The 21,214-nt window shown below is 44.1% G+C and overlaps 1 protein-coding gene across 2 annotated transcripts in view; it reads left to right on the top strand.

Moving 5' to 3' along the window:
* The window catches only part of NELL2 (neural EGFL like 2), a 266,470-nt gene that overhangs the window by 53,638 nt on the left and 191,618 nt on the right, over nucleotides 1-21,214 (top strand). For both annotated transcript variants that reach the window (XM_090042380.1, XM_090042379.1), the window contains exons 6-9: nucleotides 8,856-8,928; nucleotides 9,109-9,191; nucleotides 11,109-11,237; nucleotides 14,871-14,973. In XM_090042380.1, coding sequence (XP_089898506.1) covers nucleotides 8,856-8,928; nucleotides 9,109-9,191; nucleotides 11,109-11,237; nucleotides 14,871-14,973 — 388 coding nt within the window. The remainder of the gene's footprint in view (nucleotides 1-8,855; nucleotides 8,929-9,108; nucleotides 9,192-11,108; nucleotides 11,238-14,870; nucleotides 14,974-21,214) is intronic.

The raw sequence follows: 21,214 nt of genomic DNA, 5'->3' as shown, positions 1-21,214 counted from the left end.
TAATCTTCCCTGCTGCCCCTCACGGACATGCGCCAGGATAATTCTCTCAAAAGCGTACCCACGACCGGGGTAAGATTAACTGGCTTATAGTTTCCTGGGTCCTCCTTCCTCCTTTTTTTGAAAATGTCGTGGGAGGTGAGATGGTGTTTGCTCCAATACCTTTCTTTGAGGAGTTTGGCTGGAACAAATAAGGTTTAAACTTATAGACCAGAGAACTATTAAGGTGTTGTTGCATGTTACCTTTCAAACATGTTAAATGCTCTTTAAGTTTGCAGTGTGCACATGTCAAGGCAGGAAAAGACAAGCTACTTACCCTCTGAGTGTCTCAGAGATAATCCTCTTCAGGCGAGGATTATTTCCAGCTGGTGGTAGGCAGCTTGTGCTGCAGTAACCAGTCTGCTCCATGAAGGTAATACCATAAATTTGTGGTCATCCAGTATCCCAAGAGGTACTGCTACCAGAGCCCCCTCCCCCGTGTGGACTAGCTATCATCCAGAATTCTGCTGCCCTGGACTGATAGATGGGAACAGCTGGGCACTTATAGGTGAGTGGGGTGGGGGTGACTTGGAGGGTCAAGGAAGGAGGGAAGGAAGTGAGAAGGGAGGGTGGGAGGCGGAGAGGGAGGGCAAAGAGGACCAAGTGGGTGTGGAGCTGCTGAGCAGCTGTGAGGCTCAACAGTACAGCGCAGGCTTGATTCAGGTACTGGGGAGTTGCCAGACAGCTGCAGGGCTTGGTGGGGCTGATGTGGAACCGATTCAGGCCAGTAAGGGCAATGTGAACCCGATTCTGGCGCCTATATTGCTGTTGGAGAACTGGTGAGCTAGGCAGGCGTGAAGAAGACTTGACAGCATGTGTTAACTTTAATACTGCCTAACATTCCTTATAGTTAACGTGCTAATTTTAACAAGCAACTATGCCTACAGTGTTCCTCAGGAAGATCATCAGCGGTCAGGGTGATGTGGTAGAAATTAAACTTGCTGCTCCAGTGTGCTGTAAATCCAGTGCATCAGAGCAGACTCAATTAATCAAGCCTTCTGGAGCATGGAAATTAACGTGCTCCAGCAGCCTCCAGCATCACGTGTATCAGTGTCCCTGCACTGAAAAATGTCGGCGGGGCACTTTGAAATAAAGGTTGTCAAATGAGCTTTAGTTCAGAGTACCCTGCTGCCATCTTTTTAGCGTGGGGACAACTGATACATGTGACGCTCAGGTGCTTTCAATTAGTACAGCTAACTAATTAAAGTGCCCCCCTCCCAGAGCATGTCTGTGAATACCCTAAGGCAGCAAAGAATTGTCATCAAATGCCAGTCTTTATTAATGTAATTTGAAAACAAAAATTACCATAATTATTTTGCAACCTTCTCCCACAGCATAGTAGATTCTCTGAACTCTAAGAGAAAAAGCATTTGCTTGCGTAATATTCAGAATGTGGTGTCCTATATAAAAATTAAGATAATACAGGTAGATAATAAAGGCAGTAGCATAACTTGGGGTGAGCAAGCGGGTCACCAGTCCTCTGTGCCATTTTGGTGGCTCTCCAGGGAGTCTGTGGTGCAGCAGAAGTCCCATATCTTGGCTATATGGTATAAAGAAATACTAAATAAATGCTCGGAAACCTGTGTTACAGCGCAGTAGCACTGGCAAATGCTGTTTTTGTGATGCTATTGTGCAGTAGCATTGCATCATGGTTTTTGCCATGCAAGGCTACTGCACAGCAGTATCAGGCTACTGCGTAGTCAGTATCTCATGTAGATGCTCCCACTGTAAGAAAACAAGGTTAAATTTATTTTGCATTTCGATTAGCACATGGTGAGGTTTTTGATCATTCTAAGTTCATTGGGGGTGCTCCCTTGTCCAAACCCCTGCCTCTTGTTATATCTCATAAATTTCTGGGGACTGTACTGGCTGTTTGATGGGTTCCATGTACAATGAGAGTTTCTGATTCCTTGTAGCATAGCCACCCCATCAGCCTCCTGTAGACATTAGGCTGCTTGAAGCCTGGATTAATTACTTTGAATACTGGCCCTTGCAACTTGATAATTTTTTTTTATTATGGGATAAATTGAATAAACAAAATGAAGACTGCTCTTGTCTTAGAAGCGGAATAGAATCTGGGTTTTAGTTGCATAGATATCATTTAGATGTATAATAGGTGGACTGGGCTCTAGCCCAATGTCTTTGTTTTAATGGTTGAGAGATACCCAAGCCAACAAGGGCAGACTTAGTTAAAATGTAGTAGTATTCTTCTCATAAGTAAGCCAAAATAATTAAAACATTTAAAGAATGATGTGTTAATTATACTGGTTCCAGACACACTTCATTTGCTGTATGTTTTGATAACCTGGACAATTTTAGTGCTACATTTATTCATCTGAATCTTTTCAAGTCTTGCCTTCCATAATACTCATCCTTTTTTTCTTAAACGCTTGCTACTGTGAAGGAACATGCATCCATATCAAAGTGTAAAACGAATGATGAGGATTGAATACCTCTTTTTCATTTGTTTCTCTCTTTCTTTTTACAAAAGTTGAGATGAGTCCCAATACAATGATTTTTTTGCCTTAATGAGAAAAGTCAGCTAAATTAAATGAAATGCAGTAGGCAATATCTGCTTGTTAAATTTAACACCACTACATCCAAAATACACTGTTCTTAAAGATTTTTCAAGATACCATAAAAGAAAAAGTTAAGTCCTAATAAAAAAATGTGTGGTGTAGGGCCCTAGCAGACATTACATTTATGGCACAATTAACATGTAAATTGCCCCAAGAATTACAACATGCCACATGTTCAGAAAATTTATGGTGCCATAAAATAACAAACTAGCCACACAGATGTTCCACATGTAATGTAGGACATACCTGTAGCTGATTTGTATAGTGTCTTAAATTGAATGTGTGACATGTGCTGCTTCATTGGATGATTGTCAGCATTACTCTTGGGCAGCTCCTGGCAGTTCTGGGGCTGCTCTGGTTCTGATAGTGACAAACAGCTGATGGTTGGCATTGGGCAGAGACAGTCCTGGATCCTAAACCTGCCTGGCACAGTTTACAGCCTTGCTCTGCAGCCCAGCTGTGTGGTGCAAGACAAGGCACTTTTGAAGTGTTGTGGGCGATGGAGCTGATGGGCTCTCATGCGTACTGGCATATTTACAGCTAGCAAATATGCCCAGCACCAGGGGAACCTGCCTTCAGCATCAATGGGGCAGCACCTAACATCAGGACACAGACCTCCTGCCCCTTCCTGAGAATGGAGCAGGGGATAAGAATAGGTCCTGAACCAGGCCCTGGTGCTATGTCATACCCCATCTGGATGCTCAGCTAACATTCAGAAAATAGCCACTCCCGTGAGGTCAGGGGCAGCTCAAGGTTGTGAACCCAGATCTGGGAATGCCCTGTTCCCCATCCCAATGCAGGATCACAGACAGGGTAACCTTAGCTGTAAATACCAAGCTGTAAATACTAAAAACTGTGTGTGCAGCTCAGCTGGGCTACACAGACTGTTTAAAAGTCTAGAGTGGGATAACCCAGGATCAGGAAGTCTTGCTCCCCAGTCTTGGGTTTCCAGCTTTGGGCTTTTGAACTCTAGGCGTGCAGTCATGGGGTTCTGGGAACCTGAGAGCAGGGAGAGGCTCTTTTAATCTCAGGTTCCACCATCCTTGGATTTTAAATTCTGCATTTACTCTGCAGCTGAGTTGCACCTCAGTTTTTAGATCCGGGGCTACCCTGTTCCTAATCTTGCAGGTCCGAAAAATTGGGCAGGTGGCACTTATGTTCTGGACCCCAGGGCTGTCCAATGCCTGATCCCCATGCTCAGCTGAGCATGGGGATTCATTCATGACTCGTAAGTAGGCTGCAGGTGTGATGTTTAGGATGGGGCATAAAATTCCTCAGATCCCAATTGTGGTGTTATTTAACATCTGCCAGAGGCCTTAGGGTTTTGGTCTGCATATATTTCCAGTCTTATAGTACAATATTTCAGAAGTCATTGGTGATTTGGGTTGAATCAGTTTTTAGTTGCCTAACTTGAGACCCCATGAAGCACCTACTTTGAATGCCTTCAAGAGAAATGTGGATGTTTATCTTGTTGGGATCCTATGACCGCAGCTGACTTCCTGCTCTTGGGGCAGAGGGCTGGACTCGATGATCTTTTGGGGTCCCTTCCAGCCCTAATGTCTATTAAATCTATGAAATCTATAATGTCTGTGAATCTGATTGTGTTGTACAGATGATTTACAATTTTGGAAGATCAGGTCTCATTAGGATGTTTCAAACAGATTGTCCAAAATCGAGGTACTCAAAACCACAAGGCAATCTGAAAGTCTTCATGTAGGAGTTAGTCTTAGTTTGAAACTATTCTTGCTCCAACTGAACTAGTGTGGGATTTTGCCTGTAATTTGAATCAGTCCCTGTGTATTTTGATGCAGTTTTCACAGGTGTGAAAAATCTTGTTGGAATTCATTAGCATTGCTCTTCAAAACACATTCGTTAAAAGTTGAGGAAACTGGAGGGGGCAGGAGATGAAAGGGACATCTGGAGTGTTTATGATAGGATGGTTTGTTTTTAAATTGCTGTTTGGCCTTTGCTTCAGAAGAGTAGCAAAGTGGCTGCTAATTATATCTTAATGACTAAGGATGCATGTAAATTCTGCCTGTGAACATGTGATCTGTGCTTCTGGGTGAAATGGGTCATTTCCAGCTGGCATATTGGAATTTCATGCTTAATCTCTGTTCCACTAAATCCAATCAACATGCTGCTCTGCTGCTATGTAATAGATGTTGTTTCTTTGGATTTTGTATATTATGCTTAGAAAAAACACATCCAAATCATGAAGTGGTGAACATGGCATAGGGGACACAATGGTAGGAGTCTACTACAGACCTCCTAAGAGCTCAACCAGGAAGTTGCCAAGGAACTGGCTGAGGCTGCACAGTCCCGGTGCATGGTTGTCATGGGAAACTTCAACTACCCAGACATCTTGTGGGAAGAGCACTTGGCCAAATTTGAACAGTCACAAACCTTCCTCACGTGTATGGATGAGCTGTACCTGACTCAAGAAGTCTATGAATGAACAAGAGGCAAAGCACTGCTCGACCTGGTACTGGCAATGAGGGATGATCTAGTCAGCGACCTAATGATTGAAGGGAATCTGGGAGACCGTGACCATGAGCTGATCACATTCACCGTCCACCACAAAGCTGGCAAGTCAGTCAGCAGTGCAGAAGTCCTCAACTTCAGGAAAGCTGACTTTGACAGCTCAGAAGGCTTGTTGGCAAGGCCTTAACGGATCACGACCTGAAGGGGAGGGGAGTTCAGGATAAGTGTTTGCTCCTCAAGGGAGTGATCCTGAAAGCACAAGTAATGTCTATCCCATCTTGGAAGGAAGCCCTGGTTGTTTCCCCTAGAGGGGAGTGTGTTGACTCTGGGGCCATAGAATTGCAAGTTCAAGCCTCACTGTGTGCCTAGGGTCTTGGCTGGACCCCTAGGTCCAGGAATCTTTTTCAGTGGGGTTCCCCAGTGCTCGGTCCTCGGCCCCACACTGTTCAACATCTTCATCAGTGACTTGGACGAGGGGGTGAAAAGCACCTTGTTCAAATTTGGGGATGACAGTAAGATGTGGGGAGAAGTGGGCATGCCAGAAGAGAGGGACAGGCTACAACTAGATCTGAACAGGTTACAAAGGTGTGTGGATGAGAATAGGATGGATTTCAATACCGACAAATTCAAAGTACTGCACCTGGGGAGGAAGAACCAGCAGCATACCTACAGGCTGGGGAACTCCCTTCTTGTCAGCACAGAGGCAGAAAGGATCTTGGAATCACTATTGATTCCAAGATGAACATGAGCCGCCAATGTGCGGACACAGTCAGGAAGGCTAACTGCACCTTGTCCATAGATGCATCACAAGCAGATCCAAGAAGGTTATCCTCCCCTTCTATGTGACATTGGTCAGGCCGCAGTTGGAGTACTGTGTCCAGTTGTGGGCGCTGCACTTCAAGAGGGATGTGGCAAGCATCGAGAGGATCCAGAGGAGGGCCACTCGCATGATCAGGAGGCAGCAGGGTAGACCCTATGAGGAGAGGCTACAGGACCTGAACCTATTCAGCCTCTACAAGAGAAGGCTGAGAGAGGATCTGGTGGCTGTCTATAAACTTGCCAAGGGGGACCAGCAGGCAATGGGATAGTCCCTGTTTACCCCGAGCACTACTGGGAGTAACAAGGAATAACAGCCATAAGTTGACTGAGAGTAGATTCAGGCTAGATATCGGGAGGCACTACTTCACTGTCAGGGTGGCTCGGAGCTGGAACCATCTTCCAAGGGAAGTGGTGCATGCTTCTACCCTGGGGTCTTCAAAAGGGGGTTAGATAATTGTTTGACCCCAGCATTCTTTCCTGCCCATGGCAGGGGGTCAGACTTGATGATCTGATTAAGTCCCTTCTGACCCTACCAACAATGAAATTGTGAAACTATGAAAAGGGCACGGTAGCCTCCTTGGCTCTGCAGGGAACTAGGGGACCTCCTGCATCTAAAAAGAAAGATGCGTAAAGGATGGAAGACTGGAACCACCTCAAAGGAGGAGTATTCTGCACTGGTCTGGACCTGTAGGGAGTGAACCAGGAAAGCCAAGGCTGTGACTGAACTCCAACTGGCTACACGTATCAAAGACAATAAAAAGTCTTTTTTTTAGATATGTGGGGAGCTGGAGGAAAAACAAGGGTAACATTGGATCCCTGCTAAACCATATGGGACAGCCTGGCTCAATATGGTATGGGACGGCCAGGGTGAGAGAGAATTGTTACCCTACATCAGTGTAGACCATGTGAAGGAACATCTTGAGAGGCTGGACATCTTTAAATAAGCTGGCTCAGACAGTTTACACCCCAGGGTACTTAAGAAGCTGGCAGGCATCATAGCTCAGCCACTGGCACGGATCTTTTAGAACTTGTGGCGCTCAGGTGAAGTGCCCAAAGATTGGAAAAAGGTCAATGTGGTGCCTATCTTCAAGAAAGGGAGGGAAGTAGATCCAGGGAATTACAGGCCTTATCAGCCTGACCTCTATCCTGGGGAAGATCTTGGAAAAAGATTATCAAAGAGGCCATTCTTGGCAAACTGGCTGATGGCAACATCCTGAGGGATAGCCAGCACGGGTTTGTTGCGGGTGGGTCTTGTTTGACCAATCTCATCTCCTTCTATGATCAGGTGACATATCACCTGGACAAGGGAGAAAAGTTTAATGTCATATATCTTGATTTTAAAAAAGCCTTTGGTCTGGTGTCCCATGATCTCCTCATGGAAAAATTGGCCAACTGCAGCCTTGGTTACGTCAAAGTCTGATGGTGGCAGAATTGGTTCTGAGGTTGGACCTGGAGATTGGTAATAAATGGAAGTAAATCACTGTGGTGCACTGTGACCAGTGGGGTCCTGCAAGGCTATGTCCTTGGGCCTATACTCTTTAACATCTTTATTAATGATGTAGACATTGGTATCAGAAGTGGACTGGCCAAGTTTGCCAATGACACCAAACTTTGGGGTAAAGCATCCACACCTGAACATAGGATGGTGATCCAGGCTGACCTAAACAGGCTCAGAAAATGGGCGGATGAAAACCTGATTGCGTTCAACACTGCAATATGCAAGGTACTCCACCTTGGGGGGGAGAAAACCCTGCAGCACTATGGGACAACTGATAGGTTTGGCAGTGCTATGCTTACTAGCACCACGACTGAAAGGGACTTGGGGGTCATGATTGTCCACAAGATGAATATGAGCCACCAATGCAATGTCACAGCTTGTAAAGCAAGCAAAACTCTGGGTTGCGTTCATACGTGCTTCTCAATCAAATCCCAGGATGTCATTCTCCCGCTGTGCTCAGCCTTGGTGAGGCTGCAGCTGGAGTACTGCATCCAATTCTGGGCTCCACAATTCAGGAAGGATGTGGAGAAGCTTGAGAGGGTCCAGAGGAGAGCCACACACATCATCAGAGGGCAGGAGAGCAGGCCTTATGATGAAAGGCTGAGAGCCATGGGAAAAATGCAGGCTCAGGGGGGACCTGGTGGCTGCCTATAAGTACATAAGGATTTGGGGAAACACCTGTTCCCCAGAGTGCCCTAAGGGACAACAAGGTCAAACAGTCACAAACTCCTCCAAGATTGTTTCAGGCTGGATATAAGGAAAAACTTTTTTACTGTCTGAGCCCCAAAGGCCTGGAACAGACTGCCTCCAGAGGTGGTACAAGCACCTGCTTTGGACTCTAAGAGACATTTGGATGTTTATCTTGCTGGCGTCATGTGACCCCAGCTAACTTCTTGCCCCTGGGGCAGGGGGCTGAACTTTATGATCTTTCAAGGTCCCTTCCAACCCTAATGTCTATGAAATCTATAAGTATCAGTGTTAATGACTTTTCATGACTCTGCCAAACAGATTAAAGAAAGCTATTGTAGTTCAGTATTGTTTCATTTTATTTAAAATTGTGTTCAATTTACTGAAACTGGAAATGATTTTCTGATTTCTTTCAAAGGTCACTTTCAAGGTTTTCTGCATTATCTACAGTGAACTCAAAACAGACAAACTTTTGCCACTCAGTTACATCTTGACATTTAATTGCATTTTCTTTAAAAATGGTGCAGCATATGTGTACGTTTGTTGCTACCTATTTTACTTTCTCTTTATTCTCCTATCAGCATGCTGGATGCAAACAAAAAGTAATATATTCATAAATATTGTTGGACTTTTTCCATGATTTTTTGTGCGTGTGGGCTTTAATGTTTTATATGGTGATTCTTACTAGGGGATATAATTTTGATAGGTAAGAAAAATACATCCTCTTCTTTTTTTTTTTCTCCACTTGTACACAGGGCATAATGCAAGATGTACAGTTACTTGTCATGCCTCAAGGATTTATTTCTCAATGCCCAGATCTTAATCGCAGTAAGTCTCTTTGTTCTTGTGCCAACACATGAAGTTGTACTTCTTACTTTTTTGCTTAATTTCTGTCTTGCAAACTATATTGTAAAACCTTTCGCTCCTTTGTATTGGTTGTCAGGTGTGGAATGTACAAATAGAAAGTATTGTAAATACACCTTGACAAATATGTATTTGTAATTGCAGCATGTCCAACATGCAATGACTTTCATGGACTTGTGCAGAAAATTATGGAACTGCAGGACATTTTAGCAAAAACATCAGCTAAGGTAATACTTATGTAGAGATGTGGGGGCAGATGTGGGGTAAGATCTGCTATTATAATTCATAAGAATATGTGTATAAAAATGAGATGTGTGTATGTTTATATTTATATATTTATCCATTTTATGTGTATATAGCTGGCTGTCTAGGTACACAGACTTTCAGTCCTTATCTGCAATGTTTGTATTGACTATTACATTTTAATAGTAAACAGAATCAAAATCCTGAAACAAGGAAAGGGCTCATAAATATTCAAGCTTTATCTATCAGGCTAACGATTCAATAAAACTAGGATGAAACAGGTTACCATGTTTACAGTGCTTATTGCAGTAGAATTTATTGGTTCGTGACTTTTTTAAAATTGTGCTATCCAAAGAGCATTCAAACAAAAAACAAAACAAAACGCAAGCTTGGGGGTTGAGTACCCAAAGCAGTACCTACTGCTGTCAGATGATCATTTAAAAATATTAATGACTCCCTGTGAACGCGCATGTACACACATACTCACACACTCACTCACTCTGCTTCAAGGGCAGGGCAGGAAAAATTATACATGTAAAATGTTAACATTCTATATAATTTTCTCATCACACCTTAATTGCTAATTGTTTGATTATTTACAAATGGGCAGATCAGGCAATATAAAGATGACAGGCAGGGGGCCATGTCCATCTTACTCTTTATAGTTTTGTGATATTATTTTTGTGCGAGCAAAGTGGGCAGCATTGTGTCCAGCTTCATACTTTTTTCTTTTCGGAATGGCTGAACAAGTTTAACATTTCATATTTAACCATCTTTGTAGCAGGTTCATGGTTGTGATGCCCCCTGGTGGCTATGCATTCCCTGTCTGGCTCAGGCTCTAATGTAGCCCTTCCTTGTTCACTCACCTGCCTTGTTCTTGTTAGAGGGCGTGTAAGGGAGGCTGTTAGAGAGAGCCTGAGTCCATGCAAATCACTACTGGGCCCCTCCCGAACGCCCTTCACTTCAGCTTGGCCCTCGAGCCTAAGAGGCCCTTTTTGTCTCGCCTGTACCCCTGCGGGGCTCCTGTAGCATTAAAGGCAGATTGTATGGCTCCATTCCCCTATACCACGTCCCAAGCCTGGCAGTGTTACCATACCGTTATTCACTTTGTAGGGCTCTTGTTGGGTCCTTTAGCTTAGACCTATGATACAGGACTTGGCTTCTAGGCTCCAGCCTCCCTGCCTGTGGGTTCCTGACCCTCTCAGTCTCTGCTGGTGGTCTTTCTTAGACTTTTGGCTCCTCCTGGGCCCTGACTCTGACCCTGGGTCAATTAGGACAACCCAACTTCCCTAGCCCTGGCAGTCTGTCTAAAACCCCTCTTGGGCCACCAGCTCTTTGAGTAGTCCTGGAGCCTGCCTCAGCAGGGCTCAGGACTAAACCAAAAGTGTAACTTTAAACAAAATACCTATGCCCTCTGGCAGTTGCCTGAACTCTTTCTGGGCTTACCGTACAATAGAGAGCCCCTGCCTGCACAAGCTGGCCTTTCTTTGTGCCCCAGGCAGCTTTCTCTTGTTCCCAGACCTGCAGAGTCACTTACCCAGTTTCATTGTGACTTCAGGAGCCTTACTCCACTGTTGCCAGGAGCTCTTCTTTTCTTGGCTCCCAGGCCTAGACTTTCTGATCATGGAAGCCTTGGGCTTCTATAGCTCCAGCCTGGTCCTCTGTTGGTCAGGTGACTCTCCAAGTACCCGCCTTACCACCTGAAAGCAGCACCTCAGGCTGCTTGCCCTCTTAAAGGAGCATGTGCACCCCGCCACCCTGCTACAGTCATCTACCCATTTTCATATATACTTTTTCATTTTGCATTTCTTGATAGTAGAGGGTAGTTTATTATTTTAATAGCAATATGGAAATCATATTTATTTAATTACTGACCTGCTTTTTATGAAACATGTATGCAGTTGTCCCGAGCTGAGCAGAGGATGAATAAGTTGGATCAGTGCTATTGTGAAAGGACATGCACTGTGAAGGGCAACATCTACAGGGAATTTGAATCCTGGACAGATGGCTGTAAGAACTGCACTTGCATGGTATGGCTACAATTTGAATAGAAACTTGGGGACACTCATGTCTTTTCTGCCCAGTTTTATTGAGACAATATAATGATGAAACTTCTGGAGTTTCCTCAAGGTGGTCTCAGAGAACTTGTTTTGAATCTAAAGTGCTGTACAGTCTAATAATAAAAATGTTTCACATTTGTTTCAGTAGTCCTAGCATATGCATTTCTTCTAGATTTTTCCTGCAAGCTTAGGGAAATGGTAAGCAATATATTTAACTATCCCATGGTCTTTCCTTATACTGTGTTATAACCAGTTTCCCTGGATAATTAATTCCCTGGTTCTTTTATCCACTATACACATACCTTTTTTCTTAGCAGATGATTTAATGGATCCCTGGAGTTCAATTCCAGTTAGCTTCTTTTGGTTACATCTTAACATGCAATAAAACGTAAAGGCTCTATGCCTGTTCTGTTATATCACAAGTGAAAAGGATTTGTTTTAAACTGGGTGGAACACTCCTTCAGGTATCAACATTCCAGAATTAATTGCACATATCTTAGCGAGTACCAAACAATAATGTCTTGATTAGGGCACATCCACTTTAAACTTATTAGATTTATTTGGAGTCATTAAATACCAAATTCAAAGTCCATTAGAAATTGGTGGAAGGACTCTAATTTACTCAAATAGAAGATGATTCTGAGTATAAAATAACACCCCCAATAATTAGATTCTATATGTGGAGAATTTTATAAATTTAATTTTCCATGTATAGAACCTAATTATATTGGAGGTTTGCCTTGAATTTGTCTCCTTCCCACTGCTGCAGTAGGGAAAACAAATCTGGGCGTAAGGTAGACCCTTTGCCCTCTACCCACCCCTCAACTTCTTCCTTCTGCAGCCTGTCCACCCCCTTCCCTCCCCTTTTCTGTCAGACTCTGCTTTCCCTGAGCACATGGACGGGAGGAACAAATTTGAAAAAACTGACCTTGATATATAAACATAGTTGTAGCAATTTGCATATAGTACCCATAGACTTAGATCACTTAGAAATGATACATTATTACCTTTGATGAAACTGCTGCAAGTTTTACAATAGGTACTCCATAAGCATACTTTTAAGTAGTGCTTTAGCCTCTACTTAGAGTACAAACGATACATGATATTAGTCCAAAGCGAAAAGACTCATGATTTACCATATAGTTTGTTGGCCTGGGCACCACCAGAGTCAACAGCATTTCAATCTGTGGTCACCCCACTGTTCAGCACATGTACATTCCAAGTACCCACCCCTTTCCCCCCAAAGGATCCATGTGCTAATTAGCCCCAACTCATGACTGGAACCAGGTATTCTTGTCATGATTTGGATTCTCCAAAAATGTATATGTAGCTAGAGTAACCAGCTTCACCTTATGGAGAGTAGGGCCACACTAATTGTATGCCGGGCTGAGAGAGGGGGCAACAGAGTTTCTGGGTGACCTGTTTGGGGCCACATTTAAGGCTGGTTAAAAAACAGGAATAATTGGACATGGGAAAGAAAGGTGCAGCTTAGCTGTGGGAGTGAAGTGGAAGTTGAAATGTGTACAGTGTAGTGGCTCACCATGACTTGAAAATGAGTCAGTGCTAAGGATGGACTATGCTCAGTGGGTACTACCATGTTTTATTCAGATGGGTTGCACTAACCTATCCTTGTGGTAGGTTCCTATCAGCATGATTGCCTCATGTGGGCCATGTGTTTTATAGTCATCCTCAGTGCTGGCTGCATTTAATTAACTTCATAGTTGGTTTCCATTACTGAGCACTTGCTGCTTTTAACAGCAGTTCTAAGATAGGCAATGTATTTAATGCAGTTTCCTTGTATGTGAATGTAAGATGATGGGCTTTTTCCCAGATGCCAGTTGTGAGGGGGGAAACCTCATCTTTTATTCAAGCAAAAATGCTACTACCCTGCACTTCGGATTAAGTCCTGAAGCCCTTAATTTATATGGTGCAGCCCTTAACATGCTGAACTATTTTTCTTGTATGACAGTTGTCTTTCTGGGCTCTGTCCACATTGCTGCATCTGGGCACGGTGCCACATAGCACAACGTTCCATGCCCACTTGCTTCTGCTTTGTTTGTGCCAACTCTTGAAAATGAGTGAATGTCATTTTCTTAGAGTAGTGCTGAGCCTGTGCCAATAACCATGCTCAAGACAGAGAGCCTAAGAGTGGCATGAAGCATGTGTTCAATGCTTCTGTTAGGTTAGAGAAGCCTCATTTTTCAGGAGTTGGAATACATGGGGGAGGGGATAGTGTTTGGGACATCTTTCACAGCAGTGTTCCTAGATGTAGCATGGAAGTGGCAGAGTTATGCCCTGGTTCTACAGATTTCTTGGGGGAGAATTTACTGATTTTAGTTTTTAGAAGGTTTTTGACGCTAGGAGCTTTAAACAGAAGATACTACTAGCGTTCAACCAAATCTGAAAGAGTGGGTAAAATGCCTGTAATTGAAATACAGTTAAATATATTATATGTTTTTGTCAGATTTTTCTTACAGCTATGATATTATCTTTTCAAAAATACATTCAGTCTTTCATGTGAAATTCAGAAGGAAGAGTATTGTTCTAAGAAGCTTTTATGTTTCACACTAATCTGCCCATTTTGCTGATGATTGGCAGAATGTTTAAACTCCAAATGATTTAAGTTTTTTTTTTCCTACAAGCAAAGCTATTACCATCTTAAAGAGGCCCATATGCCTATATAAAAAGCCTGTTTGGGGTGATGTTTCATAAAAGTAAATGGTTCCTTCCTTTATTGGGGCCATCTTGAGGGGGGGAAGAACTCAGAGTGACTGCCCCAGTCCCTGCGTTTTGGAGGGCCACATGGTCAATCCCGCATAGGCCCACCACCAACCCCCTGTGACTTAAACTTTGGTATGACCCAGGCACCCCACTGTGGCCTTCTCTTCACTCTTTCTAGCCACACCCAGTCCGTCAGTAATAGATGAGAACATAAAGAGAAGCTACCGACTGCTTTAATGAAAACTTCCCTCTCTGGGTTAATAAACATTAGAACAGCCCCCTTCCCCTGGGGCTCTCACCTCTCTGCCTTTGGAGCTCTTCAGTGCCTGCAAAAGGGTTTGCATGCAGCTGCTCTCTCTGGAGAGCTTGGCTCCCTACAAGTCACCAGTCGTCCTCCTCTTCCTCCTAAGTGTTCAGCTTATTTACTCCAGAGTGCTGTTCTATCAGAGCCTGGTGACTCAGCAGTCCCATGGGACAGTAGTCCCCTTTAGATGTAATAGGCAGCCTGCTCTTTCCCACTGCAGCTTAGGTTTGCTGTGTGCTGCCCTTGCCACAGCTGCCTGTCTATCTACACAGTAAGCTAGCCTGCTATGTTCTTCCCCTCTGTAGTAACAGGAGCCTTTGACTCCCTGTTACAGCATCCCATGAGACAGTCAGCATGGTTCAGAAACCATCTTTTTTCTATAATCTGTTTTCCAACAAGATGTATGATTTATTTGTGGGAGGATAGTATATATTGTGTGTGAGAAAATATGGTAGGACTTGAGTGTTACTTAGGAATAATTGCATGTAATAAGTAGCTTCTAAACTCGTATATGCCACAAAAAACTTCAGTTCCAGTGAATATACTTTTTGGTTTAAAACATGTTTTATTTTTCCTAGAATGGTACTGTCCAGTGTGAAGCACTGATTTGCCCATTTTCTGATTGTTCACTTAATTCTGCACCTGCATATGTGGATGGCAAATGCTGTAAAGAATGCCAGCGTAAGTATTATTACATTTTTGCCTGTCAAATAATGTATTTTGTAATGTGAAGGAAAGACTAGTCTTTCAAAAGAGATGTCATCCATAGAGTTGGTTATAATATGTGTGGGTTTTGGGAGGGATTATTGAAACCAAGATATATTAATGTAATGGCTGGCACTTTTTGGATTTTAGGGTTCTGAATTTTTGATAAAAGATTAAAAAAATCAAGGGAAACAGAACATTTCTAGGATTTGGTTTATTTGCCTGAAATATTAATTTCCTATTAAAAAATAATTACTATGCCACTGCTCACCACTGTCCTCATTGTCTTCAGTCTCATTTCATCGGGCGAACCAACAGAAATCTGTCACCTTTCTTGTTTTGACTACTATTTCCATCTTTTGCAATTTTAGAAAAATATCCTTTTCACAAAATTTCTACTGCACTAGAAATAATATGTTTTCATCTTGTTCTGTAATTAAGGGAACATGAAACTCTATCTTAAAAAACCCCTAAGAGACCGGCACAAGTTGATCACTTAGAGATGCTCTTCTGTAAAGGTCAGAAAAATCTGTATTGGAAACTGTATGGGGATAATTTAATGTGGCTGCTTTAGACAAGGGGTTGCTTGTGTTTTTGTGGCTCATTGCGGACTAGAGTTAGGGAGAAGAATTTTTAGATTAATTAGATTCCTGGTTGGAGTGATATAATACTTCACATTTATTGTGGTACACGATGGACAGATACACTATATTTGTTTTTCCTAAAGAAGAGCTGAACACATTCTTAAGCATCATTGCATTAAAGCTGCATATATTTCTTTGGTCGGGTGTTTCTGAAGCTGTCCTGTGTGTTGCTTCAGTACCCCACTGTCATGTATAATATTTTCTTACACAGTATATAGAAATGTGTGGCTAATTAGAATGACAAGTTGTAAGAAGAAATTCAAGAAGACATTTTGTACTCCATTGATCTTACTCCCACAGGAGTTTATTAATATTTAATTTTGTTAGAAGTTACATAAAGACCATCCCATTTTATGAAGCCTTATTAACTTATTCAAGTAGATTAAATCTAATTGAGAGGAAATTAGAGTTCAAATGTACTTTTACTAGGAACATAACATTTCTGTGAGGATTATATGATTTGGGGGATTGATAATGGGATGTGAGGCCTGCCATTTGTAGGTCACCATTTGAAATTTTGACAGTGTGCATAGAGACTGAATTTCTTTACCTGGTGACTTTACAACACAGGTGTCAAACATGCAACCCATGGGCTGGATTTGGCCTGTAGAACTCCTTTTTTTTGGCCTGCTGAGCTACCAGCAGACCACTGTAAATTGGGGGGTATAACAGGAGGGTGAGCAAGGATGGCCAGAATGCTGGCTTGCATCCATAGATGCTTCTCAAGCAAATCCCAGGACGTCACTCTCCTGCTGTACTTGGCCTTAGTGAGGCCACAGCTGGAGTACTGCATCCAGTTTTGAGCTCCACAATTCAAAAAGGATGTGGAGAAACTTGAGAGAGTCCAGAGAAGAGCCACATGCCTGATCAGAGGTCAGGAAAACAGATCTTACGATGACAGGCTGAGAGGCATGGGGCTTGTTGGCCTGGAAAAACGCAGGCTCAGGGGTGATCTGATGGCCACCTATAAGTTTATCGGGGTGACCACCAGTTTCTGGGGGAACGTTTGTTCACCAGAGTGCCCCAAGGGGATGACGAGGTTGAGTGGTTATAAACTCCTGCAAGACCATTTCAGGCTGGACATATGGAAGAATTTCTTTGCTGTCCGAGCCCCCAAAGTCAGGAACAGCCTGCCATTGGAGGTGGTTCAAGCACCTACATTGAACACCTTCAAGAGTAAATTGGATGCTTATCTTGCTGGGATCCTATGACCCCAGCTGACTTCCTGCCCTTCGGGCAGGGGGCTGGACTCAATGATCTTCTGAGGTCCCTTCCAGCCTTAATGTCTATGAAATCTATGGATAGAACCATGGTTGTAGGCCAGCTATTTCACTCGTTGCCACTGTTATGGCAGGTTCACAAACATTTATCATAGATTCATTACTGACTTTGCCTATGTGGTAAGATCCTTCCTTATGTTATTGTGAAAGAACATGTAATTTTACTGGTCCAGGGAGGTTCAGCAAGCATTTGAACACCTGAATCAGGTCTTCACCTCTGCCCCAGTGCCCACTCATTTGGAACTTGCGTTGCCATTTGTGGTGGAAAGAGACAACAGCACTGTTTTATTCTAGGCACTTGACCAACACAAAGTCAGAGACCGTTCCAGGCCCTAAAGATTATACTCTACATAGGCAAGTCAGGTAAAGGAGGGAAAGGAAAACAGGCACAGACAAGGGAAGTGAATTGCATATGGTCAGAGCAGCTCAGTGGCAGAGCCAGAAATTCAGGTGACACCCAGATATGAAAATGAAAAGATTGGGAAATATGTATTGTTGACAACTAGTGTAATGGAGACCACTTATTGGAAGGGTAAAGTGACTGTGCCAGCATTACTAAATCTGTTAGCAGTTTTGATACCAAGTGCACAAACTATTGTTGATTGGCAGGTGGCATCTAGCAAGGTTGGATGGATTTGGTTGGTTCATTACTTCTCTTCAAGTGGATTCCATAGAATATAACAAAGAAAGTGTTCTTCCTCCAAATGACTGTCCATGTTGTCTTCAGAGGTCCCCTCCTATGGCACCTCTCCAGTTGAAAGTGTGCTTGAAGGGTGCTGTGCTGTAATGTTCTTTCCATGCCAGTCCTATATGTCCTATTTGCATAGCATGGCTTCTTTTTTTTTTTCAGTCGCAGATCCTACAGCCTCAGTGTTTGCTCACTATCCTTATGAGATCATTATTGTATTTACTCAGTTAGAAGAGTAAATACTAAAAATTTCCCCCTCTACCTTCCATTTAATATGGAGGGGGAAAAAGCCCCTCACCTTTCAATCAAGCACGAGGCAGTGGGGAGGCAGGCAGCTGTTGTAGCTCCAACTGTGTCTCCCACGGCCTGCCCCATTACTGCCTCCCTTATCACCTCTTACCCCCACTACCTGAAGCAGTGGGAGGTGATGAATTTAAGATGATCCTCCATATATGGAAAATTATAATGATTTTTACTTGTGTAGAATCAAATTATTGGGGAGTCATCTTATAATCAGGGTCATCTTGTATCCAGCTAAATATGGTAATACAGGTTTTCCTGACCCCAGTCTATTAAAGCAGAGCTGTCCAACTGGTGGTCCATGGCCCCCATCTGGTCCACAGGGGGTTAATGTGAGACCTATGGGCTCGTGCCCACCTGTCAGTATCCCCATGGCTCCTGCTGTTGTGGTGGCAGCTGGGATTTCTGGGACAGAGCAGCACACCAGGAGGTGGACCAGTGAATTCATTGCCCAGACAGCAGGGGAAGGCACGGGCTGCCTTTGTGGCAGCTCTGGCAGGAGAGGCTTGGGCCACATGGGGGGGGTTCACCTGCCTGGTGGAAGTAGCAGAGGGGAGAAGGCTTGACCTCATGATAATAGCAGCAGAAGGGATTCTGCAGTGGGGAGAGGAGGAGCTCCTGATGCTGCAGCATTTGGGGGGCTCATACTACCCAGGTGATGGCAAGGAGGGCTCCTTTGGGGAGTGGCTCACACTAGCAAACAAACAGCTTGTGGCATGGGTCCTGGGAGCCTGCACAACATGGGGCCTCCATAGCATGCTGTTCTCATGGTGTAGACCTGCAGAATCATGACCTCTGCAGTATTCAGCCGCCAGCCATTTTGAAGTTGGACAGCCTTTTACTAGTGTATGTTCCTCTTCCCAACAATCCTCAATATCAAAGAATGTCTCTGTACAGGTTTCCCTCAATATATGTGGGTTTGATATATGTGAATTTGCTCTTATATGATGACCCTGTTCGCTATATGTTATGTAAAATTCGTTATATGTAAGGTAAATTCACATATATGTGATCAGCATAGGCCAATCTTATGCAATTGGCATAGACGCTCTCTACCCTTCCCCAAGCAGGTAAATCTCAGTTTGAGATGGGAGGGGAAAGGGCCATGAGCAGAGGGGAGGGGTGAGGGGAAGGGAAGGGGCTGTGGGGCTGGACCCTACTCACCTGCCCCTGGCTGCCGGCCCGAGTCTGCAGCGGTCACTGGCCCCAGCATTCTCTCATTCGGCTGCAGGTGGCTGCTCTGGGAGTGGCCAAAGCAAGTGGCTTGCAGCCGCTGGGCTGCGTCATGTCCCAACCCCACCAGGGCTCTGCTTCCCTCCAGGGCACGGTGCCCTGGGGGAAGCGGAGTCCCAAGGGGTTTGGTGCAGCCCAGCAGCTGCAAGCCGCTTGCATCAGCTGCGGCAGCAGGGGTGGGCAGTTGCCTGCAGCTCGTCAAGAGCAGGCTGGGGCCAGCAGTCACTGCAGACTCAGTCCAGCAGTGGCACCGGGCTCTTCAGGGACGGGTGAGTGGGGCTTGGCCCTGAAGTGGGGTGAGTGGGGTTGCCTCCCACCCTGAGCACCATGAAGAGCCCAGTGCTACAGCCCCAGGAAAGGCAGATGCTGCCTGCTTGCAGCCACTCGGATGCACTGCGCCCCTCTCCCTGCTGCTTCCCTAGCTCAAGGCCCATTCACTCCCTCCCTCACTGCCCTGGGAACGCATCCCTATCTGTTTCATTGTAAACTGGATTCACTTTATGGAAATTCAATTTATGCGCTGTTCCCTGCGAATGCATCTACCGCATAAATCAAGGGAAATCTGTAATGCACACTGGTGGAATACAACTAGGGAGAATGCTTAACCCTCACTGCTCATATTCAGGGATAGATTAGATAAGGGCTTGATTTAAAAGCCATTGAGATCAGTGGGACTCTCTGGATTGCCTGCAGTAGGTCTTGGATCAGTTCATTAGTAAGACTATGAAGAGGCCCTTTATAGGGCCGGATGTTTTTTTCTGGTTCTTTGTTTCTTTGGTAATGAGGCTGAATTCATTCAATTGTTGTATATTTAAAAAAATTTGGGAGAACAAGCTTTCCAACCAATGCTTTTCAATCATAAATATTTATATTTTGCCTTTTTAAGGTACCAATGTAAACAGAGCTTAGACTTTCTATTTCCTGTTTCTGGTATTGGCTTTTGAAAAAGCAGAGAAATTTGACAGAATATTTTCAAAGTACGATCAAAAGAGGTCCAGCAGTATAACAAATGCTGCATTATTCACTAATGTTTTGTTCATTCACAGCAGATATTTTCTATATGCTACTTAGCACTTCAGCAGAGTAGTGTCCATACAGCTTCAGTTTTTTTTGATATCCTATGCTGAAATTATTCACATCAATCTGATTTCTCTGGCCTTTTAATTACATTTGATGGTAGTATTACAGTAAAAGGATAAGTCTAAAAGCATTACATACAGGCTTGTTCAACAGAGATTAATTATATTGTCACAATGTACTCGACTGCATATTTGTATTTTCCTGCAGTATTACATCTTGAGTTTTTTAGAACTTCAGAAGAAATGCAGAATGTGTTCTAGTTTAGGAATAGCGAAAATGAAGAATAAAAAGAATACATCTGGGGGAAAATTTATTCTTTCACTGATAGAGGCCAATGCATTAGTAGGTTTATCATAGATGTTCAGTGGTATAATCTGAATATAGAATTTGACCCTCAGGGCACATCTACACATACTATTAATACAACACAATAAAATCTGGTACACTTGGAGCTGGAATTTATTGCTCCTGGACACACTGTTTACACATGCACCCCAGGACTGAAGCATGTTGAGCTGGGGTAGCGCAGCCCCAGCTGGTGAGGGGCTTGGGGGATCAGCCTGCCAGGCTGGAGCTGCTCTGCCTCAGTTCAGTGTGCTACAGAGGGGCTGGCTGGGGCACAAGGGTGCTACAGCGCAGGACTAGTCAGCAGGGAGCCCCCACAGATGGCATCTGCTTGGTGTCATCTGCAGACTTGCTGAGGGTGCAATCCATCCCATGGGCAACTGGTGCTATCTTAGTCAGGGGGACCATGTGTCCCCCCAGCAACCAGTCAGTTACTGGGGGGGTATCCCCCCACAGCCAATGTCACCTGTTGGGGGGAGTCCAGCTGCGCTGCTGCTGGAAGTGGCCGTGGCACTTGCAGGGAGGGCACTGGTGCTCCTGCCTGCCCCCCCAGCCCATTGCCTGAGTGGGGAGTGTGGCCTGACAGGGGTGCACCAGACTTGGTGAGAGGCTAACAACAATGGTATAGGTTAACAGCAATGGTATAG

This window comes from Crocodylus siamensis, chromosome 4 (genome assembly GCF_052110815.1).
Source record: "Crocodylus siamensis isolate JL-2025a chromosome 4, ASM5211081v1, whole genome shotgun sequence".
Taxonomy (NCBI): domain Eukaryota; kingdom Metazoa; phylum Chordata; order Crocodylia; family Crocodylidae; genus Crocodylus; species Crocodylus siamensis.
This window is presented reverse-complemented; position numbering and strand designations above follow the sequence as displayed.